The sequence below is a fragment of the Xenia sp. Carnegie-2017 genome, unplaced genomic scaffold (assembly GCF_021976095.1).
Source record: "Xenia sp. Carnegie-2017 unplaced genomic scaffold, XeniaSp_v1 HiC_scaffold_23, whole genome shotgun sequence".
NCBI classification, from domain to species: Eukaryota; Metazoa; Cnidaria; class Anthozoa; order Malacalcyonacea; family Xeniidae; genus Xenia; species Xenia sp. Carnegie-2017.
In genome coordinates this window covers 7,192,980-7,220,804 of record NW_025813486.1, presented here as the reverse complement: position 1 = coordinate 7,220,804, position 27,825 = coordinate 7,192,980, and the positions used below count along the sequence as shown (strand labels likewise).

The following is a 27,825-nucleotide window of genomic DNA, read 5'->3' as shown; positions in this document are numbered from 1 at the left end:
ACTTACATGTCCCAGGATTACCATGATAATAGCGTTCGTACGAACAAGATCATCAATATTCAGTTCGCTGCACGCTGTTATTGCAAGCAACCAACAGTTTATTGGTGGTTTGTGTTGCTATATTCGTCATGGTTGATTGAATGGCACTCAATTGCAAATCTCGCCTCTAGCTGGGTGGTCTAATTTCCCCCAAATTTCGGGGCTTATCTTAGGTACAATAAGACAATCGCAGTTCTTAGGACTAAAATATTCTTCCTTCAATTGTTCGTAGCTCAGTTTGTTCAGCCGGTGGATAATTGAGGCCAGCTTCCTGTTGACGATTGGTGAAGTCTTCTCAGTTTCGTCAAGTGTTTGCGGTATCTCTTCCCGCAGCGGGTCCACTGCTACTTGTTCTGCTTTAGAATTGCGCTTGGTCGAAAGTTCTTCGCAATCTGCGTCATGCCTTGACTAAAGCACTTGCTTTCCTCTTACGAGTAGATTCTACTGTAGAGGATACTGATGTTTCCTGCAATAAGCTGAGTGATTTACTCATTGTGGTTGTTGCTTCACTCATCCTAGCAAGGGTGGTTGCCATATTCAAATTCCTTGATGTGACTTGCACATCTTCGCTTTCTTCAATGTTATCGTGTTCATCGTGATCAGCAAAACCCCGGAGTGCTGTTTCATCTCCTGTCGTATATTTTTAATTATACTCATAATTCAAAAATTTGTAATATAGTGTGGAAAGGAACTTTTTGTAACTGATAACGCTGTGAAATCTACGCTCGAACTGATCTTGATATCGCGCGCTCTATCTCACATGACTTCCTAGTGACGTAGAACAGTGACGAAATAGAATTTGCTTAATTTAACGTTTATATGAGATTTTGCATGGGCTTCTATGGTATGCAATATTTAGGAAATAATATATATTAACATCGATATTAGATTCATTCTTTTCCAGTGGAAAGCGGGATGCTTTCACTAAAGGTCAATGATGTATTGTCTAACATTTACACCGGATTATGTTACTGATATTTAATATGGAATTCGAGCTTTGTCCATATGGACTGTTCAGCATGCTTCCAAAGAAAAATGAGCAGGAATAGTCAGTTGATTAATCTATGATAAACCTTTCACCATTTAACTCTATTATACCGGTCACAAGCCCGTGACTTGTAGCGTATAAGGCTTTCTACTTTTGAGTAGACTTGTGTTATTATATACTAATTGAAATTGGATCACGCGCCATTTTATTCGGGACTCCCCTTAAAGCGTTAGGGTTTCCCCCAATTTTTTGTTCGTTTTTAAAGAGTCGAGCTTAACACGGTATCTTCAAGCTGTATGCAAGAACGACTATTTGTACTCCTAAATATCTACGTAAGTATTCAAAATTTTGTAATAATAGTCATGTAACGTTTGCGTAAGCGACGGGATTTTAATTCAGCGTTGTTCCCTCACAATTCATGTTGTATGTTTATGGAGAGACAAAATTTCTGTGACGTTGTTTGGATGTATATTGTCGCTATTTAATAGTCATGTTCGTGGTAATTTTTGGTGAATTTATAACAATAATATAAAGTATGATTTGTAGTATGGTATTTTTGTAGCCTATAGAGATAAATCCGCCCTGTCAGAAATATCAAACATTAATTAATTTAGCTTTACCTAAACGTTGCATTCCCAACAAAAAGTTGAAATTTTAAAGGTCAAGCGCACATAAATATATGTTTCAGGTTTTAATACTTTCTTATTTTGATATTGCTTGCTCCCATTATAACGTCGCTCGAATGTGTTAACCAATACGTAGTTTGGATGTAGTATTTCGCTTGTTTCCAAAAATATGAAATGTGTTCTTTCAAAGACTTTTTCTAGTAAGATTTACCTTGTATTAGTTGCGATCGGCTGATAATCAACGGGGAAGTATGAAATGTTATTGAAAGAAACTAAATAATTGTTACACAATCTAAAACCTTTGACAGGCTAACATGAAACATGTACACGTACTTTGCATACCTATTTCAAAGGAAAAATCCCATGTAGGCAGGTATCAGGTCCCGTGCAGGTCAAAAATTTTGGAATTTTTTGCTAACAACTGTTGCATACGTTTTTCAATTTTTTAAGCTGCTATACTTTATACGCACCTATGTAAACACCCCATGTTTTTAGTGTTGGGTCATCCTTGCTTTTCCATTCTAGAGAACTTTCGTGTGCATATCCACAAATGCTTTGTATTATTTGTGTACAGCAACTCTTCTATTTTACTCATTTGGAAATTTCCATCATTCCATGATAGCGAAAGTGCTGACAAACCTATACATTTGCCTCACTTTCGCGTATTGTAAATGTACGAGTTAGTTAAAAGTTAATTTCTGAATACAGCCATATTATACATAGCTATAATTATGTATAATTATGTAAGATTTGTATTCACATCAGATATAGTGATGAATTGAGTATGAAGAGTAGAAAATCTAATGATATACACTAAGTAAATTGCTAACCGGTACGAGAGTTTCTATTTATGCACTTCATTTAAATGAATTAAGCAATTTCAACTGTTTTTGAGTAAAATTACCGTAACGATCAACATGGCCTACGAAAAAGTACTGAAATGGAGACCGTCGGAAATATGGCGTTGACGTACGTACCTCCAACTTCCATAAACAAAAAAAATTTTCCTGAAGTGCTTACCCAGCTAGCAAAATCACGTTGCCTCAACGTTTTACCAACGTTTGTCGAACGTTCACTCAACGTCGAGGACCAACGTTGAGACAACATAATTTTGTGAACTCGTAGGAACGTGGTGGCGACGTTAGGATAAACGTTGGGATGCAACGTATTTTCAACCTAAACCCGACGTTTGTACAACGTTCATACAACGTTTATCCGGCGTTCATACAACATACAATAAATGATGCATTATTTGTGAAATCATAAAACAGCCTTTCCAATGATACGAACTAAAGTTTAATTTCCGTATAATCAACTTTTAATTCATCTATTTTGCAGTGCGTGTTTTAATATACATATTTACAAAAATGCTAATTAAGTCGATTCCAATAAGTTGCCATTTCGGACCTACAAGAAAAAAGCATATATGATTATTAGAAAATGTTAGTCTATATATCATTTTTATATGTCTTACCACCTGCAACAACATTGACATATTTGTCTGTAAGAGATGCCATTTAAATGGAAAACTGAATCGTCTGCTGTGGATAGATCAAATCATTTTTTACTTTTATTCACTTGAAAGCAATCAAATAAATCCATTTATATAAATGCCACTACGTACGTACGTCGGATATAAGAAATTACCTCGCGCTACAACGTCATCTCATACGCACGAGAAACAAAACAAGTGAACAAAACTTTAATGGTTACGGCACCTTTTTCACATTTAACCAACACTTGCTTTTTTATATAAATAATAAAACAATTATTGAATTGGGTTTTCACGTAATATAAAGAAATATCAAGGCATCAATATGCTCAATCTGCCTCAAGGTTAGTAGACTGAACAAACCTTGGCCTTCATAAGTCTTAATTCATAAACTATTTCATTCAATAATTGTTTAATATCACGCTAAGCAAATTGTATATTATAAATCTAATCATGCAGTTTGAGTTAACAAAATTTTAAACTTGCATAAATCTAATACCTGCACTAAAATGAACGTTTTTAAAGGTACGCATTATGTATATGTGTCCATTCCATTTTGCTTTACTTATAATTGAAGGACAATGAAAGACACATGCTCACTTTCTTTAAGTGCACATGCCAATAATGGTATTGTGTATTTGCCTCAACTTACACAGACAAGAAATTACAAATATGTTAACTATGAGATTACGGAGTAAAATAAGTTGAGTTCTCCCTGTCTAAGTTTAGAAAATGAAACAAATGACGTATGCAAAACAGTTTAATGTATTAGCTTTTAAAACTTGCAATAATATTCTTTATGACAAGGAGCATCATAAATGGCTGTGTTTCCAATTCATGAACGAGAAAAAAGAGACAAAACATGGTACTGCTGCAGCAAACATTATTGTCTAATTTTGCTTACTTGTTATAACTTTGCAGAGGGCAAGGTGCTGAAATGGTCGCTTTAGCTTTCTGCCTTTTAAACTATATTGGAACCATAGATTATATGTTTCTAGCTTTGTCATAATTCTTGTAACACTGTTTGCGCAGTTGTTTGCGCACAATGCTATCAAAAACTGCAACTAGTAAAGAGAGTAAAAGATAAATTATATGGAAAAGTTCAATTTAGACATATATATATAAACATTTTGATCTCGAATTGTAAAATAAAACCATCCAAAGTGAATGGTGAGAGCTTTTAGAAAGACCAGTATCTTCGTTAGAATTTTTCAGCACAAATAAAACGACACACTCCTAAGAGCCGTTTATAGTATAGTAACGTATTTAAATCAATCAGAACACGACAATGCTCTCACAAAAAACACGATGCTAGATTCATATAGTTTAATCAGATAATATGACCCCCTAACGTCACGGGAGTCGTCATTAAAATTACGTTTCAGACTTGACAAACGTGCATGTTTTCAAGCTTCAAACACAAATGGTAGAAAAAAAGTCAATATTATGTTAGGTAATTGCAAATAAAACTATCATTTTCACGTTTTCAACCCGATAAAGGGGACAGGCTATGCCTTCCTTTGCACATTTTTTTTACGTAACTTTTGAAAGAGTCATGCATAAAAAATAGGCAGTGACAATAAATATTACTGACTACGTATGGGTGGTTAACTTTCCAAAACTTACCAACTTTCTTCTGGACTTTTTTTTGATCAAGACTAGAGGATAGCTCCTCAAGTTCTTAAACAAAATCTAAGGGATTAGGTACAACACTTTCCAAAATTTCGTGCTCGTCTACACCTTTCTTAGCGCTTAACAGAGCACGCAATATTGCAATGCTTCTTCTTGCTTATCAATTAATGTTTCCAGTTTGGTGAGAACTGATCTTTGGAAGCCTACAAGATAGATAAGAAAATAACAGAATAACTTATGTATAACCTATGTACGTAATATCTTAAAAATATAAAATGAACGTCATTTAAATTAAGGCACTACAAGTTTCAAAAGTCAAAAACAGAAAGGTGACTAAAATCAAAACCTCGAGAAAGTTTAATGCAGTAGTTTGATAGCAAACGCTGAGAATTAGATTTGAACGAATGTATTTTGATTAAATCGTGGTGAACACAACTGCAATTTTAACTATATCTAACATTTTTTCAACTAATTACAACAACATTTTAAAGGACCAACGCCTACAGCACCTGTAGAACATTTATAAGCCCTATAATGCAACGATGGACGTAGAAAAACAGTAAATGTACAATACGAATGCTAAAGTTATTTAAAAAGAGTCAATCAAAATTATTTCAACATTTTAGTCGACATATTATATGAAAGTTGCTGATTAGTCAGTTCTGATGACAGAAAACTTACCACTAGGCTGAGATGGTGTCCTACTAGTAGATGGGGAAGTTATCGCATAATCCTTTGTGTTTAGAATTTCTGGTGCTAGTTCACCGTCATATAAATATATATCAACATTATATTAAGATTAAAAGAGAATTTTTATACATGCATGTTTCTGTAAAATATTGTCTACTTGTACAAGGATTATAATAGCGCTTACACCTTTTTCTGCAAGGGAGATCAGTTCACTGTACACCGGCAAATCTAAAAAGCAAAATCACTCATTAGATTTAAATGCAAGGTAGCAATGTGTGAAAAACGGCACTGCTTTGAATAAAGCAATGACCTATTGCATTGCGACTACAGTATTTACTTCTAAAATTTGTTGATTAGATTTCATTGACGGCCGAAAGAAATTTTGCCGGTAAACAAAAGAAACTGTCTGAATTCTGTAGCTTTCCATCTGTCAACCTCCATTAAACTCCTAGGTTTTCGACAAATGTAGAGGGGATAAATGGTTTAAGCTCCACTAATTTTTTACTAACAGCCTCTACATAGGCAACTGACATTTTAACAGCGTAATTTCCCCTCATCCAAACCATAATCAATTTACGAATAACACGCAGACACAGTTGATGCATGTAGCCCATCTTCGCCCCCCCGTTCTCTAGAATACCCTTGAAATCTTCTATAAACTAATCCAAAAACTCCAAGTCTTTTGGCTTGAAGTCACCACATGTTAGGACAATAGGAAACACTACAACAGGTTTGATATTAAAAATGGCACACAACACTGGCCATACATTTTTTGCAGAACTTTTAAACAAAGGAACCCATCGACATTTAAAGAGATTTCAAGATGATAAATGTTCTTAACTGTTTCACAAGGGGCTTGTGAAAGTGCTTTAACAATTGTTCACCAAAAGAAAAGTACACGTAATCCATGCTAGATTTTTTCTGAATGGGAATACATCTTGATGTATGCAACAAAGTGTAAGCAGAACTAGGAAAATTTGGATGACCATTATCCTTAAGAAGAGCAAGCAAACCATCAACAGCATTTTGTTTAGTTGAATACTCATTCACCCAATCAACTAACCTATCTTGAAAAGAAACATTTAAACTATCATGTTCAAAATCAGAAGAACCAGAAAAATGCCTTTCCCCAATATCTGCATCTAAGGCTGCACTAAAAAAATCAGCTTTTCCATGGCAAAAAGAAACATCTAAAATATCAACTTCGCCAGAAACAGCACGGTCATTTTCCCCAATATCACAACCATTAAGACCAACTTTTAAAGAGAAAGAACTTTGTTTAGGACTGGCAATGTTTCGAGCTGATTTTTGTAAAGATTAGGAATGGTCATTATCATATGGTCATTATCATATGGTCATTATCATATGGTCGGCTCAATATCATATCAAAGACGCAATTCGGAAGGTGGTGGCCGGGTGATGATTGCGGGCGGTGCGTTTGGTTCTTGTGATGGTGGTGCTATCCGCTGCAGTGGTTGCATTGTGTACGCATTGCTGCAATATCTGAGGTGATTCCCGCCGAAGACTGCGTCCTCTGCGCGGGATGCAGATGATATGTCCTGGTGCCGAGTGCAGCACTCCAGGATATTTTGCGCAACAGTGGTGGGATAAACACACGATCTCTGTACAGACGATGACGCCGTCCACTGTGTAGAGGCTGTGGCGAAACTGGTATTTTGTTGTAATGGTGATGGAGGTCATTACGAAGCTGAAGGCCAGGGGATTCAATGACATTCATGAGATTGTGCATAGTGGTGTCGCTGGCAGCTGCCATGCGTACCCCGTCCCAGGCTGTAAGGCGACGTTTGTAAGAAAAAATGAGAAGTGGAGCAAAGGATGGTTCATCAAAGCCAGTCTGTGTAGTTGTAAGTCATCAACCTGCTATAAGCCGTCCTTTGAGGTGAAGTACGGGAGTTCCATAGATCTGCTGTGAGGTGGCGAGATCGCATCGGCGGTTTTGTGACGGATACCAGGGATATGGACTACTGGGACCCATCACAGTAACTTCTCCTTGAGATTGCGTAGGCGGGGGCTTGGGATATTCTCCAATGTCCGATTACCGAATAGTTTGAGTAGACGTTTGTGGTCTACAGCGATTGTGAGGTTGGTGCAACCGAGTACGAAGAACCTGGATTTGTTGAGGCGTCTGCGACTGCCAGTTTCGTCACGATCCTGGCGCATGTTGTGTAGTTTGATACGAGCCGCCATCGTGTTTTCCTCTCCTACAGCAAGTTCGCGGATTGCAGCCATGACGTCGTCGATGGGTTTGTTTGTGAGGGTGCCGCCAGAGTTTCTGGTGAGGTCCTTACGTAGCGTTTCGTCACAGCATTCCAGCAATTGGATGACTTTGTCTTTGCCGGTTATTTTTGTGGCATTGACATAATCCTGCCAGCGTGTTTGGAAATAAGTCCATTCCTCACTGGACCCGGCGGCGGATATGGTTGGTCGTCTGACCTTTTCGATCTTCGCCGTGACGTTGATGCCCGTGGGTGTGTTTGTCGCTTGGTTGTTCCGTAAAATTTAGTAAAATCTATACTTCTCAATTCTATTGATCAATTTGATCCAATTTATATTCAATTTTATGAACATAAACAATAAAAACTATAAGCCATATCTTGTTTACATAATCTACTCTTAAATTGTTTGTTCTATATGTTGAAATGTTCTTGTTCTTTAACATCAATGATTTTACAATGTAAACTGTCTTATGAGAGTTTATTAGCCTGTATTGCCTTTTAGAGACAAACTTGGAATCCGAACGATATTTAGTATATGGCGGATAGTTGACACGTCGACAAGACTCAGTGTTTAAAAATTTCATGTTGATAGAATTGAATTGCTAAAAATCAGTGATTTTGCTCTAAAGTTATGAAGAAACCATATACCAAGGCAATACTAAGTTCTACAAAATGCGTGATAAATTCAATAGCATGTCAACATTGCCATGTTAGCTTGTTTGTTCAATAATTGACTTATCAAATTTATGGAGAGTATTTGATTCTTTTATAGAAATATAAAAATTGCTCTCTACTTATTTTCAATAGATAGCGAGTAGTAAAGCAATAGATAAGGAGTAGTGAAAACATTGCTGCTGACATTGCGCTTTGCGTTTTAGCATATGGCCGTGACACCTGTTTGTTTTTGCAATCAATTATGTAAATGCTAAATACAATCCTTGATCTGTGTGCATGTTTGTAAAAAACACGAAAAACAGATTTACGTCATTAATATCGAATAATGTAACTATATTTTGCAGTTTTGAACAAAGTGTATTTCTTTTGCAAGAAAACGTTTTAGGGTTTGAGCATGGCAATATATTTCAAAACCTATGCTTTTGCTCACTTCTAAACATTCCGTAATTTTTGAATGCGTAAGTATATGCTGTAGATTTTTGAGATTTCAAAAAGATGTCTTTTGCTCAATGTTCAGTCGAATGTCCCTGCTCTATCATAACCATATTTGCATTTGCCGAGCGTCTTTGCTTAGAGTACATGTCACGTGAGTTTTCTCCCTTGCTCAAATCATGGAAGCAGTGGTCCTTATGATTTCTGAAGAGTTTCAACGAAAAATTGTTTGTCATTGTGTTTGAAAACCGTTTTACTAAGACTCCTTTTCAGCAAATTTTAATCGATGTGTATGTCTGTATGAGATAGCGTTCATTGAACCGATAATTCAAGTCACATATGACATGTATCACTGTAATGTAGCCAGTCAGCATGTTCTAAACGTTCTATGTATACTTCAGAACATCGTTATGCATTTCTTTGGAAATCTATTGTTTGTATATAAGAGAGTTAAAATGCTTGTTATAGTTGTTAAGCCCACACATCTGTTTGTAAAATATGTGTTTAATATTCACTTTATGGCTTTTGTCATTATTGAAGGAAATTTATGACTCAATTTTTACTTTAAAATTGCAAATAGACTCATACATGTCATCATTGAATAGTTTAGATATTTAATTCGTTTTAGAAGTAGAAATAATGATCAGGAAGAGTGTTATCTTTGTGATAAACTAGTTTGTAAGTCTACATTTTAATGTACAAAGAATTTGCTAACCTTTTAACGTTACAATTGTCTTCGTCGCTTTGGTTATGAAGGTTCATGTGCGTAAATTCATCGCATTATAGTTATAATAAATTTAAAAACAGATATGAGTACAACTTATTAATTCTTTTAACACTACAAACTTTATAGTCATACTCAAATACTTTAAACTAGCATAATTTAGTAAAATTATACTTATTTCTATTGATAAATTTGTTTCAAATTATAATCAAACTTATGAACAAAAACAATAAAAATCATAAAACCATATGTTTGCTTTACATAGCAATCTATTCTTAAGATGTTTTAAATTCCGTGGCACAAAATAATTTTCCAAATACCGACTCGAAGGAAGAATATATGATGCTTAAGTTGTCAGAACTTTACATCTTTCTAAAAGCTCAACTGTTCAAGGCTACACGCCGTTAACCAGTAAAAGATTTGTAGGACAAAAAACAAAGAATTTTCATGTTTGATTACGACGTATAAATGTGATCCATGGAAGCTTGTAATTCTGTAAATGTAGATAAATCAAACGAAGTTACGATTCCAAAAAAGAACAATATGCTTACCAAAAACAAATCACTGCCATCTTAAACAAGGTAATCCTTTTTAGAGTATATGTAATTATTTATGACTCACCACGAAGTACATTTACTTTAAAATCGCAATGGACACATACAACAATACTGCATAGTTTAGATATTTAAGTCGTTTTAGAAGTAGAAACATTAATCAACAAGTGTGTTTATCTTTGTCATAAACTATAGTATCGCTTGTTCAATTTAGTAAGTCCACATTTTTTATGGAGCTAAAGAATTTTGCTTATCGTTGTGACGTTGCAATTGTCTTTCGTCGATGCTAAGTTGTTGACGCTAAGGTTGATATGTGCAAATTAATCGAATTAAATAATACAATTTAGGCAATCTGGAAATAACGAAAAAGCTATAGAGTTTCAAGAAAAAGATATGGAAATTCAAGAACAATCGTCAGGTCCAAAATATGTTAATGATGCTAAGTCTTTGAATAATCTTGGTAAATTGTTTTATGAAAGTGGATACTACGACAAAGCTAAAGAAGTTCACGAAAAAGCTCTAGAAATTCGAAAACAATCGCTAGGTCCAACTCATGTTGATGTTGCTCAGTCTTTAAACAATCTTGGTATGGTGTTTTATAAAACTGGAAACTACGACAAAGCTAAAAAGGTTTACGAAAAAGCTCTAGAAATTCGAAAACAATCGTTAGGTCCAAATCATGTTTATATTGCCCAGTCTTTATACAATCTTGGTTTGGTGTATTATGATACTGGAAAGTACGATGAAGCTGATTTTACGAAAAGCTCTAGAAATTGAAAACAATCGTTAGGTCCAAATCATGTTGATGTTGCTGATCTTAAACAATCTTGGTTTGGTGTTTGAAAACTGGAAACTACGACAAAGCTATAGAGAGGTTAACGAAAAAGCTCTAGAAATTCGAAAACAATCGATAGGTCCAAATCATAGTGATGTTGCTGATTCTTTAAACAATCTTGGTTTGGTGTTTGAAAAAACTGGAAACTACGACAAAGCTATAGAAGTTCACGAAAAAGCTCTGGAAATTCGAAAACAATCGTTAGGTTCAAATCATGTTGATGTTGCTGATTCTTTAAACAATCTTGGTTTGGTGTTTGATAAAACTAGAAAATACGACAAAGCTATAGAGGTTCACGAAAAAGCTCTGGAAATTCGAAAACAATCGTTTGGTCCAAATCATGTTGATGTTGCCCAGTCATTATATAATCTTGGTTTGGTGTATTATCATACTGGAAAGTACGATGAAGCCACAGAATTTTACGAAAAATGTCTAGAAATTCAAAAACAATCGTTAAATCCTAATCATGTTTATATTACCCAGTCTTTAAACAATCTTGGTTTGGTGTTTGTAAAAACTGGAAACTACGACAAAGCTATAGAGGTTCACGAAAAAGCTCTGGAAATTCGAAAACAATCGTTAGGTCCAAATCATGTCGATGTTGCTCAGTCTTTAAGCAATCTTGGTTTGGTGTTTGTAAAAACTGGAAACTACGACAAAGCTATAGAGGTTCACGAAAAAGCTCTTCAAATTCGAAAACAATCGTTAGGTCCAAATCATGTTTATGTTGTTGGTTCTTTAATCAATCTTGGTTTTGTGTTTGAAAAACTGGAAACTACGACAAAGCTATAGAGGTTCACGAAAAGCTCTAAATTGAAACAACTTAGTCCAAATCATGTTGATGTTGCTGATTCTTTAAACAATCTTGGTTTGGTGTTTGAAAAAACTGGAAACTACGACAAAGCTGTAGAAGTTCACGAAAAAGCTATGGAAATTCGAAAACAATCGTTAGAACCAAATAATGTTTATGTTGCCCAGTCTTTATACAATCTTGGTTTGGTGTATTATGTTACTGGAAAGTACGATGAAGCCACAGAGTTTTACGAAAAATCTCTAGAAATTCGAAAACAATCGTTAGGTCCAAATCATGTTTATGTTGCCCAGTCTTTAAACAATCTTGGTTTGGTGTTTGAAAAAACTGGAAACTACGACAAAGCTATAGAGGTTCACGAAAAAGCTCTGGAAATTCGAAAACAATCGTTAGGTCCAAATCATGTTTATGTTGCCCAGTCTTTAAACAATCTTGGTTTGGTGTTTGAAAAACTGGAAACTACGACAAAGCCTAAAGAGGTTTCGAAAAGCTCTGAAATTGAAAACAACTGTTAGGTCCAAATCATGCTTATGTTGTTCCAGTTTACACAATCTTGGTTTTGTGTATTTATGATACTGGAAAGTACGATGAAGCCACAGAGTTTTACGAAAAGCTCTAGAAATTTTGTAAAAATCGTTAGGTCCAAATCATGTTGATGTTGCCTGGTCTTTAAACAGTCTTGGTATGGTGTAATATTATTATACTGAAAAGTAATGATGAAGCCACAGAGTTTTACGAAAAAAGCTCAGAAATTGAAAACAATCGTTAGGTCCAAATCATGTTGATGTTGCCCAGTCATTATATAATCTTTGGTTTGTATTATGATACTGGAAAGTATGATGAAGCCACAGAGTTTTACGAAAAAGCTCTAGAAATTCGAAAACAATCGTTAGGTCCAAATCATGTTGATGTTGCTCAGTCTTTAAACAATCTTGGTATGGTGTTTTATAAAACTGGAAACTACGACAGCGCTAAAGAGGTTTACGAAAAAGCTCTAGAAATTCGAAAACAATTGTTATGTCCAAATCATGTTGATGTTGCTCAGTCTTTAAGCAATCTTGGTATGGTGTTTTATATAACTGGAAACTACGACAAAGCTAAAGAGGTTTGCGAAAAAGCTCTAGAAATTCGAAAACAATCGTTAGGGTCCAATTCTCTTGTTGTCATTCTTTGTGCCAATCTTGGTTTGGTGTATTATGATAATTGAAAGTACGGGATGAAGCCACAGAGTTTGCCGAAAAGCTCTAGAAATTTTAAACCAATCAGTTAGGTCCACAAATCATGTCGATGTTGCTCAGTCTTTAAACAATCTTGTATGGTATTATACCAGCATGATGAAGCTACAGAGTTTCATGAAAAGCTTTAGAAATTGAAAACAATCGTTAGGTCCTAATCATGTTTATTTGCCCAGCCTTTTAAACAATCTTGGTTTGGTGTTTGAAAAACTTTGATGACAAAGCTAAAGAGGTTCACGAAAGCTCTGAAATTGAAACAGTCGTTAGGTCCAATCATGTTTATGTTGCCCAGTCTTTAAACAATCTTGGTTTGGTGTTTGAAAGAACTGGAAACTACGACAAAGCAGAATTCAATAAAAAGCTCTGAAATTGGAAACAATCAAAAGAACCAAATCATGTTTATAAGGTTCTCAGTCTATACAATCTTGGTTTCATGTATTATGATACTGGAGCACATGAAGCCACAGAGTTTTGCCGAAAAGTTTTAGAAATTCGAAAACAATCAAGAACTAAATCATGTTGATGTTGTTCAGTCTTTGGTACAATCTTGGTTTGGTGTTTGAAAAACTGAAACTACGACAAAGCTGTATAGAAGTTCACGAAAAGCTATGGAAATTGAAAACAATCGTTAGGTCCAAGTCATGTTGATGTTGCTGATTCTTTAAACAATCTTGGTTTGTGTTTGAAAAGACTGGAAACTACGACAAAGCTATAGTAGTTCACGAAAAGCTATGGAAATTGTTAAATTGTTAGAACTAAATTCTGTTTATAAGTTGCCCAGTCTTTAAACAATCTTATTTAAAAGTTTAAAAACTGGAACTGACAAAGCTATAGAGGTTCACGAAAAGCTCTGAAATTGAAAACAATTGCTAGGGTCCCAATCATCTTATGTTGCCCAGTCTTAAACAATCTTGGTTTGGTAGTTTGAAAAAAACTGGAAACTACGACAAAGCTAAAGAGGTTTATGAAAAGTCTCTAGAAATTCGAAACAATCGTTAGGTCCAAATCATGTTTATGTTGCCCGTCTTTACACAATCTTGGTTTGGTTTATTATGATACTGAAAGTAATGATGAAGCCACAGAGTTTTACGAAAAGCTCTAGAAATTTTAAAACAATCGTTAGGTCCAAATCATGTTGATGTTGTTCTGTCTTTAAACAATCTTGGTATGGTACATTATAATTGAAAGTACGATACAGAGTTTTTACGAAAAATTTAGAAATTCGAAAACAATCAATATGTCCAAACCGCGTTGATGTTGCCCAGCTATAATCTTGGTTTGCGTATGATACTGAAAAGTACGATGAAGCCACAGAATTTTACGAAAAGTCTTAAATATTCGGAAAATCGTTAGGTCCAAATCATGTTGATGTTGCTCAGTTCTTTAAACAATCCTCTGGTATGGTGTTTTATAAAACTGGAAACTACGATACAGCGCCAAAGAGGTTTACGAAAAGCTCTAGAAATTCGAAAAACAATCGTTAGGGTCCAAATCATGTTGATGTTGCTCAGTCTTTAAACAATCTTGCATGGTGTTTTATATAACTGGAAACTACGACAGCTAAAGAGGTTTTGCGAAAAAGCTCTTAGAAATTCGAAACCATCACAGGTCCAAATCGTACTATGTTGCCCAGTCTTTGTGACAATCTTGGTTTGCGTATTATTATACTGAAAGTACGATAAAGCCACAGAGTTTACGAAAAGCTCTAGAAATTCATAAAACGTTAGGTCCTGATCATGTTTATGTTGCCCAGACTTTGTAAACCTTGGTTTTCCAGGCCATGATACTGGAAAGTACAATGAAGCCACAGAGTTTTACGAAAAAGCTCTAGAAATTCGAAAACAATCGTTAGGTCCAGATCATGTTGATGTTACTCAGTCTTTATACAATCTTGGTTTGGTGTTTGTAAAAACAGGAAACTACAACAAAGCTATAGAGGTTCACGAAAATGCTCTGGAAATTCGAAAACAATCGTTAGGTCCAAATCATGTTGATGTTGCTGATTCTTTAAACAATCTTGGTTTGGTGTTTGAAAAACTGGAAACTACGACAAAGCTATAGAAGTTCACGAAAAAGCTATGGAAATTCGAAAACAATCGTTAGAACCAAATCATGTTTATGTTGCCCAGTCTTTATACAATCTTGGTTTCAGGTATTATGATACTGGAGTACGAGAAGCCACAGAGTTTACGAAAATCTCTAGAAATCTTCGGAAAAACAATCGTTAGGTCCTAATCATATTTATGCAGTCAGTCTTTAAACAATCTTGGTTTGTGTTTGAAAAACTGAAACTACGATAAAGCTATAGAGGTTCACGAAAAAGCTCTTTGGAAATTGAAAAAACAACGTTAGGTCCAAATCATGTTTATGTTGCCCAGTCTTTAAACAATCTTGGTTTGGTGTTTGAAAAAACTGGAAACTACGACAAAGCTATAGAGGTTCATGAAAAAGCTCTAGAAATTGAAAAACTGTTAGGTCCAAATCAAAACATGTTGTCTAGTCTTTACACAATCTTTGGTTTATGTATTATGATGGAAAGTACGATAAAGCCACAGAGTTTTACGAAAAGCTCTGAAATTTTAAAACAACGTTAGGTCCAAATCATGTTGATGTTGCTCAGTCTTAAACAGTCTTGGTATGGTGTAATATTATACTGGAAGTACGATGAAGCCACAGAGTTTTGCCGAAAGCTCCAGAAATCTGAAAACAACTGTTAGGTCCAAATCATGTTGATGTTGCTCCAGTCATTATATAATCTTGGTTTGGTGTATTATGATAATGGAAAGTACGATGAGTTTCACAGAGTTTTACGAAAGCTCTAGAAATTGGAAAACAATCGTTTGGGTCCAAATCATGTTGATGTTGCTCAGTCTTTAAACAACTTCGGTATGGTGTTTCAAAACTGGAAACTACGACAGCGCTAAAGAGGTTTACAAAAGCTCTAGAAATTCGAAAACAATCGTTTGGTCCAAATCATGTTGATGTTGCTCAGTCTTTAAACAATCTTGGTATGGTGTTTTATATAACTGGAAACTACGACAAAGCTAAAGAGGTTTGCGAAAAAGCTCTAGAAATTCGAAAACAATCGTTAGGTCCAAATCATGTTTATGTTGCCCATTCTTTGCACAATCTTGGTTTGGTGTATTATGATACTGGAAAGTACGATGAAGCCACAGAATTTTACGAAAAAGCTCTAGAAATTTTAAAACAATCGTTAGGTCCAAATCATGTTGATGTTGCTCAGTCTTTATACAATCTTGGTTTGGTGTATTATAAAACTGGAAACTACGGCAAAGCTAAAGAGTTTCAAAAAAAAGCACTGGAAATTCGAAACAAGTCTTTAGGTCCAAATCATATTAATGTCCCTGCATCTTTCAACCGTTTCGGTTTGGTTTATGATAAAACAGGAAAACAAGAAAAAGCTAAAAACTATGGTGAACAGTCTGTAGAAGTTCGAAAACTGAATGTGCCAGGTGAAGACCATACTCACGTCACTTCGTCTTTGAGCAAATTTTATACGATGTACGAAAAAACTGAAAATTATGAGTCTCAAAAAACACAGAGTAAATTTCCAGTTCCAAGTCATGCTCATGTTTTTCTGTCATCAAAATATTTTGGTAAGTTTGTAGGTATTATATACAACATAACGTTGGTGGCTCGTTTGCTTTAATGATATTTTGTTTAAGTGCAACTCCGGCCAAGTTTCACTCCATTTTTCTTTCGCCAAAAGAAAATATGTTTTTTAGAAACATTTTGGTGTATGTTTGAGCATTTTTGGTTTGTTATAAGTTGTTTAATTTTAACGCTAAATTTCGCCACTGTATGCAAATTATCGTGACGTCATAAGATGTTCCCACCTCGCTAGTTTATTATATTACTATAAACAAATGCCAGCATGGAGCATCAATAATATTAAATTTTTAGTCAAAAATGCGTTTATTCCACAAAATTTGTCAAAAGTATCAAAAAGATAACTATCAATACAAATATTGGTTAACACATCTTTGGAGGACGCAATTTTGTCATAAAGTTCATCAACGAAGTTTGTTAACGCTGACAGCCATAATGAATATAAATAGTAATCAAATGTATTTTGCTGTTCTTGTACTAAATTTTGGACACTTCGATTATTAAAATAAGCTTGAAAATGTGTAACTCTTGACGATGAAGCTTTCTGCGTTGATGTCTCTACCACAGGTCTTGTTGTAACTTGTAATTGTCACAGAGTTGCTGAGAATATCGTAACTATTAACTATATTTTATATACAGACGTTACTAAACTGGAAATATACTGGGAAAATATACTGTGACAAAGTCTTGCATCCGTCAAATCAATAGGTAGATTAATGGCTTCGGCATTAATATTAATGTCAATTTTAATTCCTGTTTTCTGTGTCTAACTCCAACTATTTGAGAACCGTAGCTTATTGATGGCTTTTAATATGTTTCAGTCGGCTAAGAATACATACAAATTTCATAGTATAATACAAAATAATTTAGCCATAATGAATTTAAAGTCCTAGATTTTAGTGGTTCATTGACGTACAAATTGTTTCATGTGAGGACTGGGTTATTCATTTTTGTTGTAGACAAACAAAAGAGCCAAAGCAATAATTGAAACGCAGTTGGGATTCATATTTACATTAATCAACAAAAATAATAATTCAAAACTCTACCTATAAACTAAAAACATATACATAAAACCAGCTCTAAAGAACAGTGAGATGGAAACAAATCATTTTCATCAAACAAACATTGCTCAAGATGTATAACAGCTATAATCTCATTGTTAGTTGTAAGATTCAAATACAACATTGCACCAATTTTGAGATAATAATATTCCATATACCTGGTGTCTTTTTTAAAGTGACTCATAGAATTAAAACATACATTTAAATATCATCTTATAATATATACGTATCAAAATTTAAACACACTTTGAGTCTTGGACATCTTAAAACAATTTCTATTTCACCAAACCCAGCTTTGTGAAAATTACGTATTCAAAAAAATCATAGAGTGAAAAATTGACCAACATTGGAAATAAATCAAGATGATTTTAAAACAGATATATTTCAGCATGCTTATGCCGTTTTCAGTGTATTACCTTTTACAGCAAGAAAATATTAGGTCATTTATACATGTCACAGATATTAAATCACAGGAGTGAAAGTAGAAATTTTATTACAAGTTACAATTAGACCTATAATGTATTTGTTTGCTGAGATCTAGTTTTATGAAGTTGCTTAATATAAAGCATAAATAAATGATTTGAGCAATGGAGATAGCAAAAGCTTGACAAAACATGTGTCTACATATTATCAAATCATGGTCTGTATGAAATGTTTAACTGCTATTTTGTTACTAATAAATTATTGAAACTACATTGACATAGCGTGACTGACAAAGATACCAAACATTATTATAGCAATTCCAGTCATTATGTTTCCTGCAGGATGTTTCCCTAACTTTATAAAGGTGTTGCAGATGATTTTTTTAACTCTAGATCCCTTGCAGCTCTTGTTTACTAATTCAAAAATATTATAGCGATCACTTCTTCTCGCTCATCAGTTTTCCAGGAATACAGTTCAATTTCATTTCATAACTGAGAAAAACTTGCGGCGGCGAGTTGATTGTTTAATGAAAGTATAGCGCCGAGGTAGGAGTAAACAAGCCACATATCGCGATAAAATTTCAATGTTTGACGGATCTTTCTTAGTTGCCTCGACTCCGTAGGGAAAGGTAGCCTTCTCAACAAATTAAGCAACCATTCATTTGCTCTGTTTAGGAACAAAATTCGTCGAATTTCTACGCTTTTGGGTGCTTGCATATTCTTTAGGAAACTTTTGAATATATACTGTGTATGACGATAATTTAAGATTAAAATAATTCTAGACTTTTCTTTTAAATCCATTAGTAATTAAACAACAACGCTAAAAAATGTGTTAATGTCTGTGTCTGCTAACAATTTTTGTTCTTTGACAGGTTGCATAAATTTTCATAAAGTTGTAATAGTTTACTTGTCCTCAAAGCTGACAGTCAACAGCAACGCGGACTTTAGCAACTTTTTCTTAAAATTACTAAGATACTCGACAGAGATTGGCGACAACAGTTCGTTAACACTTATCAATGTGTGAACTCATTACAACGCCCTTAATAACCGAGTGTAAGGTCTTTATGGAGAAATATCGGACTGAATTTATTTGTACTGACCGATACCCTTAGGGAGAGGTTTGTGATAAAAACAGAGGTCCGAGATTTCTCAATAAAGATCGAGCAGGCGAGGTTAGTAAAAAGTCAATTAGCTATATGGTATTATTTGACCTGAAACGAAGCTTTCTTTGCTTTTTCTATTCTTGCTGTTTTGCAAGGACTGACTGTCACTCCTCTAGTTTTTGCCAGCAGAAAATATATAGTTTGAAATTGTGTCGCCTAGATAATAAAACCCACTTTTCGAGTGTTCTTTTTTGACTTACATTCATACCATGGTTTTTGTTTTGTTTAATTTTCGTTTTACAAAACATTTGCTGTTTGTTTCATGTTTTAGTAAAACACAAGACAATAGACATTTCGTATTTAGTAAACATTATGTAATCTCGATAAATAATGTTTACTATATACAGAGTGTCCATTGTCTTGTATTTTACCAAATACTCTTTGGCAGTCGTAATTCATGAAGTTTGTTTATCTACCTATATGTATTTGACATTTTGGAGCTAATGGGCAAAACGAAATGAAATATATAGTTTTAAAAGCTACAATCCAAAACTTTCCAATTTATTTGTGTTATTTCTTTTCGAGCGCTAGCTGTTAATTCAATTTTTTTACTTGTTGTCAAAATCGAAATGCACATCTTGTGTGGATAACGCTTTTTAAAATATTGTTCAAAGGACTCACAAGTGGTGACGATGGTAATGCTAAAGATGTCGGAAATTCTCCTGTTGTTGAAATTACAAAACAAGGTATACCCTTCAATTCTATTTTATTTTATATATATTGCAAAACCTAAGCATATTTCCATAATTTCTAATTAGCAGCAATTTTAAAAACACTTGAGAAAACGACGATTTTTTGAAAGCAAACATGTTTCGACATTATCAGAATGCCATCTTCAGTGCAGAATGTTTAGTGTTAAGTAATATGATACGTAATATGATATGAATAAATTAATTACAATGAATAGGATTATGATTTAGTTACAAAATTATAAAATATTTACAAAAGGAAAAGAAGATGTAATTCCGCTATATTGGTGAAACTTCTCGCCAATTATCTACCAGGATAAAGGAACATACTCACACAGACAAAAACTCCACTATCTACAAACATCTTCAAGCCTCTCCTTCATGTAAAAACAAATTCTCACCTTCCTGTTTTAAAATCATCGACACTGATCAATCCACTTTCTCACTCAAAATCAAGGAAGCTCTACACATTAATAAAACTAATCCCGATTTAAATATCCAAGTTCATCACTTTCTTTTCTTGCTGTTTTGTAAGGACTGACTGTCACTCCTATAGTTTTTGCCAGCAAAAAATATATAGTTTGAAATTGTGTCGCCTAGATAATAAAACCCACTTTTCGAGTGTTCTTTTTTGACTTACATTCATACCATGGTTTTTTGTTTTGTTTAATTTTCGTTTTACAAAACATTTGCTGTTTGCTTCATGAAGTTTTAGTAAAACACAAGACAATAGACATTTCGTATTTAGTAAACATTATGTAATCTCGATAAATAATGTTTACTATATACAGAGTGTCCATTGTCTTGTATTTTACCAAAATACTCTTTGGCAGTCGTAATTTATGAAGTTTGTTTATCTACCTATATGTATTTGACATTTTGGAGCTAATGGGCAAAACGAAATGAAATATATAGTTTTAAAAGCTACTATCCAAAACTTTCCAATTTATTTGTGTTATTTCTTTTCGAGCGCTAGCTGTTAATTCAATTTTTTTACTTGTTGTCAAAATCGAAATGCACATCTTGTGTGGATAACGCTTTTTAAAATATTGTTCAAAGGACTCACAAGTGGTGACGATGGTAATGCTAAAGATGTCGGAAATTCTCCTGTTGTTGAAATTACAAAACAAGGTATACCCTTCAATTCTATTTTATTTTATATATATTGCAAAACCTAAGCATATTTCCATAATTTCTAATTAGCAGCAATTTTAAAAAACACTTGAGAAAAACGACGATTTTTTTGAAAGCAAACATGTTTCGACATTATCAGAATGCCATCTTCAGTGCAGAATGTTTAGTGTTAAGTAATATGATACGTAATATGATATGAATAAATTAATTACAATGAATAGGATTATGATTTAGTTACAAAATTATAAAATATTTACAAAAAAGGAAAAGAAGATGTAATTCCCGCTATATTGGTGAAACTACTCGCCAATTATCTACCAGGATAAAGGAACATACTCACACAGACAAAAACTCCACTATCTACAAACATCTTCAAGCCTCTCCTTCATGTAAAAACAAATTCTCACCTTCCTGTTTTAAAATCATCGACACTGATCAATCCACTTTCTCACTCAAAATCAAAGGAAGCTCTACACATTAATAAAACTAATCCCGATTTAAATATCCAAGTTCATCACTTTCTTTTCTTGCTGTTTTGTAAGGACTGACTGTCACTCCTATAGTTTTGCCAGCAAAAATATATAGTTTGAAATTGTGTCGCCTAGATAATAAAACCCACTTTTCGAGTGTTCTTTTTTGACTTACATTCATACCATGGTTTTTTGTTTTGTTTAATTTTCGTTTTACAAAACATTTGCTGTTTGCTTCATGAAGTTTTAGTAAAACACAAGACAATAGACATTTCGTATTTAGTAAACATTATGTAATCTCGATAAATAATGTTTACTATATACAGAGTGTCCATTGTCTTGTATTTTACCAAAATACTCTTTGGCAGTCGTAATTTATGAAGTTTGTTTATCTACCTATATGTATTTGACATTTTGGAGCTAATGGGCAAAACGAAATGAAATATATAGTTTTAAAAGCTACTATCCAAAACTTTCCAATTTATTTGTGTTATTTCTTTTCGAGCGCTAGCTGTTAATTCAATTTTTTTACTTGTTGTCAAAATCGAAATGCACATCTTGTGTGGATAACGCTTTTTAAAATATTGTTCAAAGGACTCACAAGTGGTGACGATGGTAATGCTAAAGATGTCGGAAATTCTCCTGTTGTTGAAATTACAAAACAAGGTATACCCTTCAATTCTATTTTATTTTATATATATTGCAAAACCTAAGCATATTTCCATAATTTCTAATTAGTAGCAATTTTAAAAACACTTGAGAAAACGACGATTTTTTGAAAGCAAACATGTTTCGACATTATCAGAATGCCATCTTCAGTGCAGAATGTTTAGTGTTAAGTAATATGATACGTAATATGATATGAATAAATTAATTACAATGAATAGGATTATGATTTAGTTACAAAATTATAAAATATTTACAAAAAAGGAAAAGAAGATGTAATTCCCGCTATATTGGTGAAACTTCTCGCCAATTATCTACCAGGATAAAGGAACATACTCACACAGACAAAAACTCCACTATCTACAAACATCTTCAAGCCTCTCCTTCATGTAAAAACAAATTCTCACCTTCCTGTTTTAAAATCATCGACACTGATCAATCCACTTTCTCACTCAAAATGAAGGAAGCTCTACACATTAATAAAACTAATCCCGATTTAAATATCCAAGTTCACCACTTTCTTTTCTTGCTGTTTTGTAAGGACTGACTGTCACTCCTATAGTTTTTGCCAGCAAAAAATATATAGTTTGAAATTGTGTCGCCTAGATAATAAAACCCACTTTTCGAGTGTTCTTTTTTGACTTACATTCATACCATGGTTTTTTGTTTTGTTTAATTTTCGTTTTACAAAACATTTGCTGTTTGCTTCATGAAGTTTTAGTAAAACACAAGACAATAGACATTTCGTATTTAGTAAACATTATGTAATCTCGATAAATAGTGTTTACTATATACAGAGTGTCCATTGTCTTGTATTTTAAAATACTCTTTGGCAGTCGTAATTCATGAAGTTTGTTTATCTACCTATATGTATTTGACATTTTGGAGCTAATGGGCAAAACGAAATGAAATATATAGTTTAAAAGCTACTATCCAAAACTTTCCAATTTATTTGTGTTATTTCTTTTCGAGCGCTAGCTGTTAATTCAATTTTTTTACTTGTTGTCAAAATCGAAATGCACATCTTGTGTGGATAACGCTTTTTAAAATATTGTTCAAAGGACTCACAAGTGGTGACGATGGTAATGCTAAAGATGTCGGAAATTCTCCTGTTGTTGAAATTACAAAACAAGGTATACCCTTCAATTCTATTTTATTTTATATATATTGCAAAACCTAAGCATATTTCCATAATTTCTAATTAGCAGCAATTTTAAAAAACACTTGAGAAAAACGACGATTTTTTTGAAAGCAAACATGTTTCGACATTATCAGAATGCCATCTTCAGTGCAGAATGTTTAGTGTTAAGTAATATGATACACTGTTATTTTTGAGGTGTTGAACTAGCACTTTCTCTAGTGCTAAACTGACACCCACCGGTGGTGTTAAATAAAAGGTGTTATTATAACACCAATATTGGTGTTGATTTAACAACATATGACCTTAAACATATTGTAGCGTGTTAAATTTACACCTCAACACTTTAACACCTAATTAATAGTGCTGAAATAGCACCTTGCTCTGCCACAAAGGTGCTAAAGTAACACTGTTTTTTGGTGTTAAGTGGTTGGTGTTAAATTAACACCATGAGCAAGAGTTACAATAATTTATAAAGGGCGTTATTTCTGCACCACTCTCCTTGTAAAATCATGGGTGTCAAAATAACACTTATTTTAACGGTTTTTTTAACTTATTCTTATACTTATATCAAACTGCAGCTGTTTTCGTTCTGACATGGATAACAGAACAGTTGACTTATGCGTTCATTAAACAGCTTAAAAACTTCGTAAAAAATAGCGGCAATACATATGTTATATTAACCGGAGCTGGATTAAGCATGGATTTTCAATTTTAAACATGGCTGCGTTTTTAAGGCAGCTAGTTATACCAGAATTTAAAAGGTTAATGCTTGTTTGAGTAACCTTCGTAGCATTATCAACGAAGGAATCAACAACAGTTTGAGGTACACGTCCTCTTTCTTTGAAATTTAACAAACATAAAGTATTCGCTCTAGTCCTCTAGATAAATTGTCCTGGTCAGCCATAATGTAAAACTCTTTTTCCTGTTCAGGGTCTGTATTATCAATCTCATGATTTTGATTAGCATCGTCGTTTCCCCTATCAGTATTCAACTCTGCGCTGCTCTTCGTATTGCGCAAGATGTTATGTTTTCGAATAAGGTAATTTCTCAATGAGAAAAATTTCTTAAACGTCCTGGCACAACCATCGATGCCACAAACAACATGAAAATTTGGTTCATCACGATGAACACGGCCAATATGTGTTATTAGTAATTGAAGAGAATCTGAAACGAATTCTAGGCAAATATTACATCGATATAGACGCTCAATGACATTATTCACTTCAAGAATACAATTCACTTCTGAAGAGAGTGCCGGCTCAACTCTGTTACCATATATGGTGTGAAATGTGATATTAGCGACTATATGCAAAACGAGGTAAGATGCTCATAGTCTACTGTCACTGTCACACTGTCTCATATTTCATTTCATGATTTGCATTGTGATTTCATCTGTTTGTGCAGCGTTGTCAACTAAACGTAAAAGTCAATATTACCAGGCTTAAAGAGCCATTGGATTTAAGTTATTTGGTTTCGACTATCTCCCTTTTAAAAAGGTAAATACAAAGCTTTTTTGAATGTATTTTCTTATGAAATTTCTTGTGACACATACTTCTCCTCGTGCTTATATTTCATGTAGAAATTTTTGTATTTGTGTTTTACAAATTTTTATGCGTTTAAGGTCGGATGGATTCCACGTTGCTTGATAATCTTAAGAAGGCAGGGGTAAAGGACAGTGTAATTTCTATTCTTGAAGATGAAGAGGTATGTGTATAAAATTAATTTTGTTATGAGTGCGTGAATTTTTGCGTGTCGACGTTGTGACTAGACGACTTTTGTTGCTTTGTTAACACTGCTTGGTAAATATGGATTCCATACCGAAAAACAATACTTGAATTTAGTGGGGAAAATTATTGAGGGAAATAAAGTGTAAAGATAAAAAATGACTGGGTAATCTAAGACGTCAAGCATTATGGGTGAAAATTCAACTGCCGTGGCTCCAAACTACAATAGACTATGAAGTAAAAATACCAAATCATTATTATTGCAGCATGCTAAGTTGATGTTCGAATAAATTACTTCATTTTTTTTACTCCGGTCCGCGGAATCCTGGCAAATGTTAAAGCCAAAAATATAGCAGAAAACGTAAACATGGATGAAAGGGACGAAAGTGTTACGCATGAAATTCAAGATTACATTATGGCACAACGGCCATAACCGCTTGACAAAAAATAAATACGTTATTTACCGTTTATATTTCGGTCCGAATAGAAAAATAGTTCCACTTAAATCTACAATAGCAAAATGCGTATATTGTAAATATTAATCAGTTGGTTGTATATTTTGCAGATATAAGGAGTGCAGTTACAGCATTGATATTCAGGTTGTGTTGAATGAAAAATCCACGGCCAATTGCTTAGTTTTCAAGATCTGCTGCGTAAGTAATAGATACCGAAACTATATAGAAACTGCATGGATAAAATTTTATGTATGCTTTAATATAAAATATAATTAGATTACTGCCATGACATGACAATATTGTGTCTCACTTTCAATGACCTAATAATTCTAATTGTGTTTATGTTTATGCTGTTGTTTAGGAAGATCACTCTTTTGATGATGAAATAGCAAACACCACCTACCCACGACTAATTGGAACGGGAAAATTAGGAGTCTGGACCCCCTTGTAATTGCTACCGAAGGGCAAATTTTTTTAAATCTGTCAAAAAAAATATAGAAATTTCATTGTCTGTAGTACTACTTCTAGGTACATTTTATGTACTGAATATGGAATATACACCAAAGGCCGGTAACATTTATGCCCTTTTGGAAGCAGTTTTGATGGGCAAGCCCGCAAATGCAAAGAAAAGGGTTTCAGTTCAGAAATTTGTGAAAAGTTTGGCGCTTTAGAGATTATAATATAGTAGTATTTCTAAGATGTTTTATATATTTAATTATATATATACATTTAACTTTACTTGTTTCATATATTGACTTGTTTATAGTATGTTTTATGTTTTGTATATATTTATATGTGTGAATACATGCATATAAATCATTTCATTTTTTTAAATATATTTATTGCTCAGCATTTTTGTGTCGCGTGTTTAACTGGCCTTACATAAAACAATAAGAAAAGGGGTTACAAATTAACACCGAATTTAAGTGTCATTTTGACACCGGACGTTGAGGGCTAAATTAGCACTTTAACAAGTGCTATAATAACACCAAGAATAGGCGCTATTTTAGCACCAAACTCGGTGTTAATTTAACACCAGTAAGAAAATAACACCCGAAATGGTGTTATTCTGTACCTTTTAATTTAACACCACTTTTTAGTGTTAAATTAACACCTTAAAATTTACAGTGTACGTAATATGATATGAATAAATTAATTACAATGAATAGGATTATGATTTAGTTACAAAATTATAAAATATTTACAAAAAAGGAAAAGAAGATGTAATTCCCGCTATATTGGTGAAACTTCTCGCCAATTATCTACCAGGATAAAGGAACATACTCACACAGACAAAAACTCCACTATCTACAAACATCTTCAAGCCTCTCCTTCATGTAAAAACAAATTCTCACCTTCCTGTTTTAAAATCATCGACACTGATCAATCCACTTTCTCACTCAAAATCAAGGAAGCTCTACACATTAATAAAACTAATCCCGATTTAAATATCCAAGTTCACCACTTTCTTTTCTTGCTGTTTTGTAAGGACTGACTGTCACTCCTATAGTTTTTGCCAGCAGAAAATATATAGTTTGAAATTGTGTCGCCTAGATAATAAAACCCACTTTTCGAGTGTTCTTTTTTGACTTACATTCATACCATGGTTTTTTGTTTTGTTTAATTTTCGTTTTACAAAACATTTGCTGTTTGCTTCATGAAGTTTTAGTAAAACACAAGACAATAGACATTTCGTATTTAGTAAACATTATGTAATCTCGATAAATAATGTTTACTATATACAGAGTGTCCATTGTTTTGTATTTTACCAAAATACTCTTTGGCAGTCGTAATTCATGAAGTTTATTTATCTACCTATATGTATTTGACATTTTGGAGCTAATGGGCAAAACGAAATGAAATATATAGTTTTAAAAGCTACTATCCAAAACTTTCCAATTTATTTGTGTTATTTCTTTTCGAGCGCTAGCTGTTAATTCAATTTTTTTACTTGTTGTCAAAATCGAAATGCACATCTTGTGTGGATAACGCTTTTTAAAATATTGTTCAAAGGACTCACAAGTGGTGACGATGGTAATGCTAAAGATGTCGGAAATTCTCCTGTTGTTGAAATTACAAAACAAGGTATACCCTTCAATTCTATTTTATTTTATATATATTGCAAAACCTAAGCATATTTCCATAATTTCTAATTAGCAGCAATTTTAAAAAACACTTGAGAAAAACGACGATTTTTTTGAAAGCAAACATGTTTCGACATTATCAGAATGCCATCTTCAGTGCAGAATGTTTAGTGTTAAGTAATATGATACGTAATATGATATGAATAAATTAATTAC

The 27,825-nt window shown here is 33.5% G+C and overlaps 1 protein-coding gene and 2 long non-coding RNA genes across 5 annotated transcripts in view; all 3 read left to right on the top strand.

The window, feature by feature from the left end:
* The first annotated feature begins 1,299 nt into the window (after positions 1-1,299).
* LOC124449666 (serine/threonine-protein kinase/endoribonuclease IRE1-like) overlaps positions 1,300-27,825 on the top strand; it is a 38,361-nt gene continuing 11,835 nt past the window's right edge. For both annotated transcript variants that reach the window (XM_047000619.1, XM_047000618.1), the window contains exons 1-8: positions 1,300-1,359; positions 10,041-10,116; positions 16,420-16,587; positions 19,861-19,932; positions 20,995-21,066; positions 22,134-22,205; positions 23,267-23,338; positions 27,539-27,610. In XM_047000619.1, coding sequence (XP_046856575.1) covers positions 1,324-1,359; positions 10,041-10,116; positions 16,420-16,587; positions 19,861-19,932; positions 20,995-21,066; positions 22,134-22,205; positions 23,267-23,338; positions 27,539-27,610 — 640 coding nt within the window. In that variant the 5' untranslated portion in view covers positions 1,300-1,323. The remainder of the gene's footprint in view (positions 1,360-10,040; positions 10,117-16,419; positions 16,588-19,860; positions 19,933-20,994; positions 21,067-22,133; positions 22,206-23,266; positions 23,339-27,538; positions 27,611-27,825) is intronic.
* LOC124449763 lies at positions 12,839-13,289 on the top strand. Its single transcript, XR_006949581.1, has 2 exons — positions 12,839-12,881; positions 13,238-13,289. It is a non-coding gene; the product is annotated as an uncharacterized LOC124449763 (long non-coding RNA).
* On the top strand, positions 24,255-26,366 carry LOC124449716. 2 transcript variants are annotated; one of them, XR_006949529.1, is made up of 5 exons: positions 24,255-24,664; positions 24,751-24,842; positions 24,968-25,050; positions 25,636-25,723; positions 25,887-26,366. It is a non-coding gene; the product is annotated as an uncharacterized LOC124449716 (long non-coding RNA). The 2 variants fall into 2 exon arrangements; XR_006949530.1 differs by lacking the exon at positions 24,255-24,664 and having other exon boundaries at positions 24,729-24,842.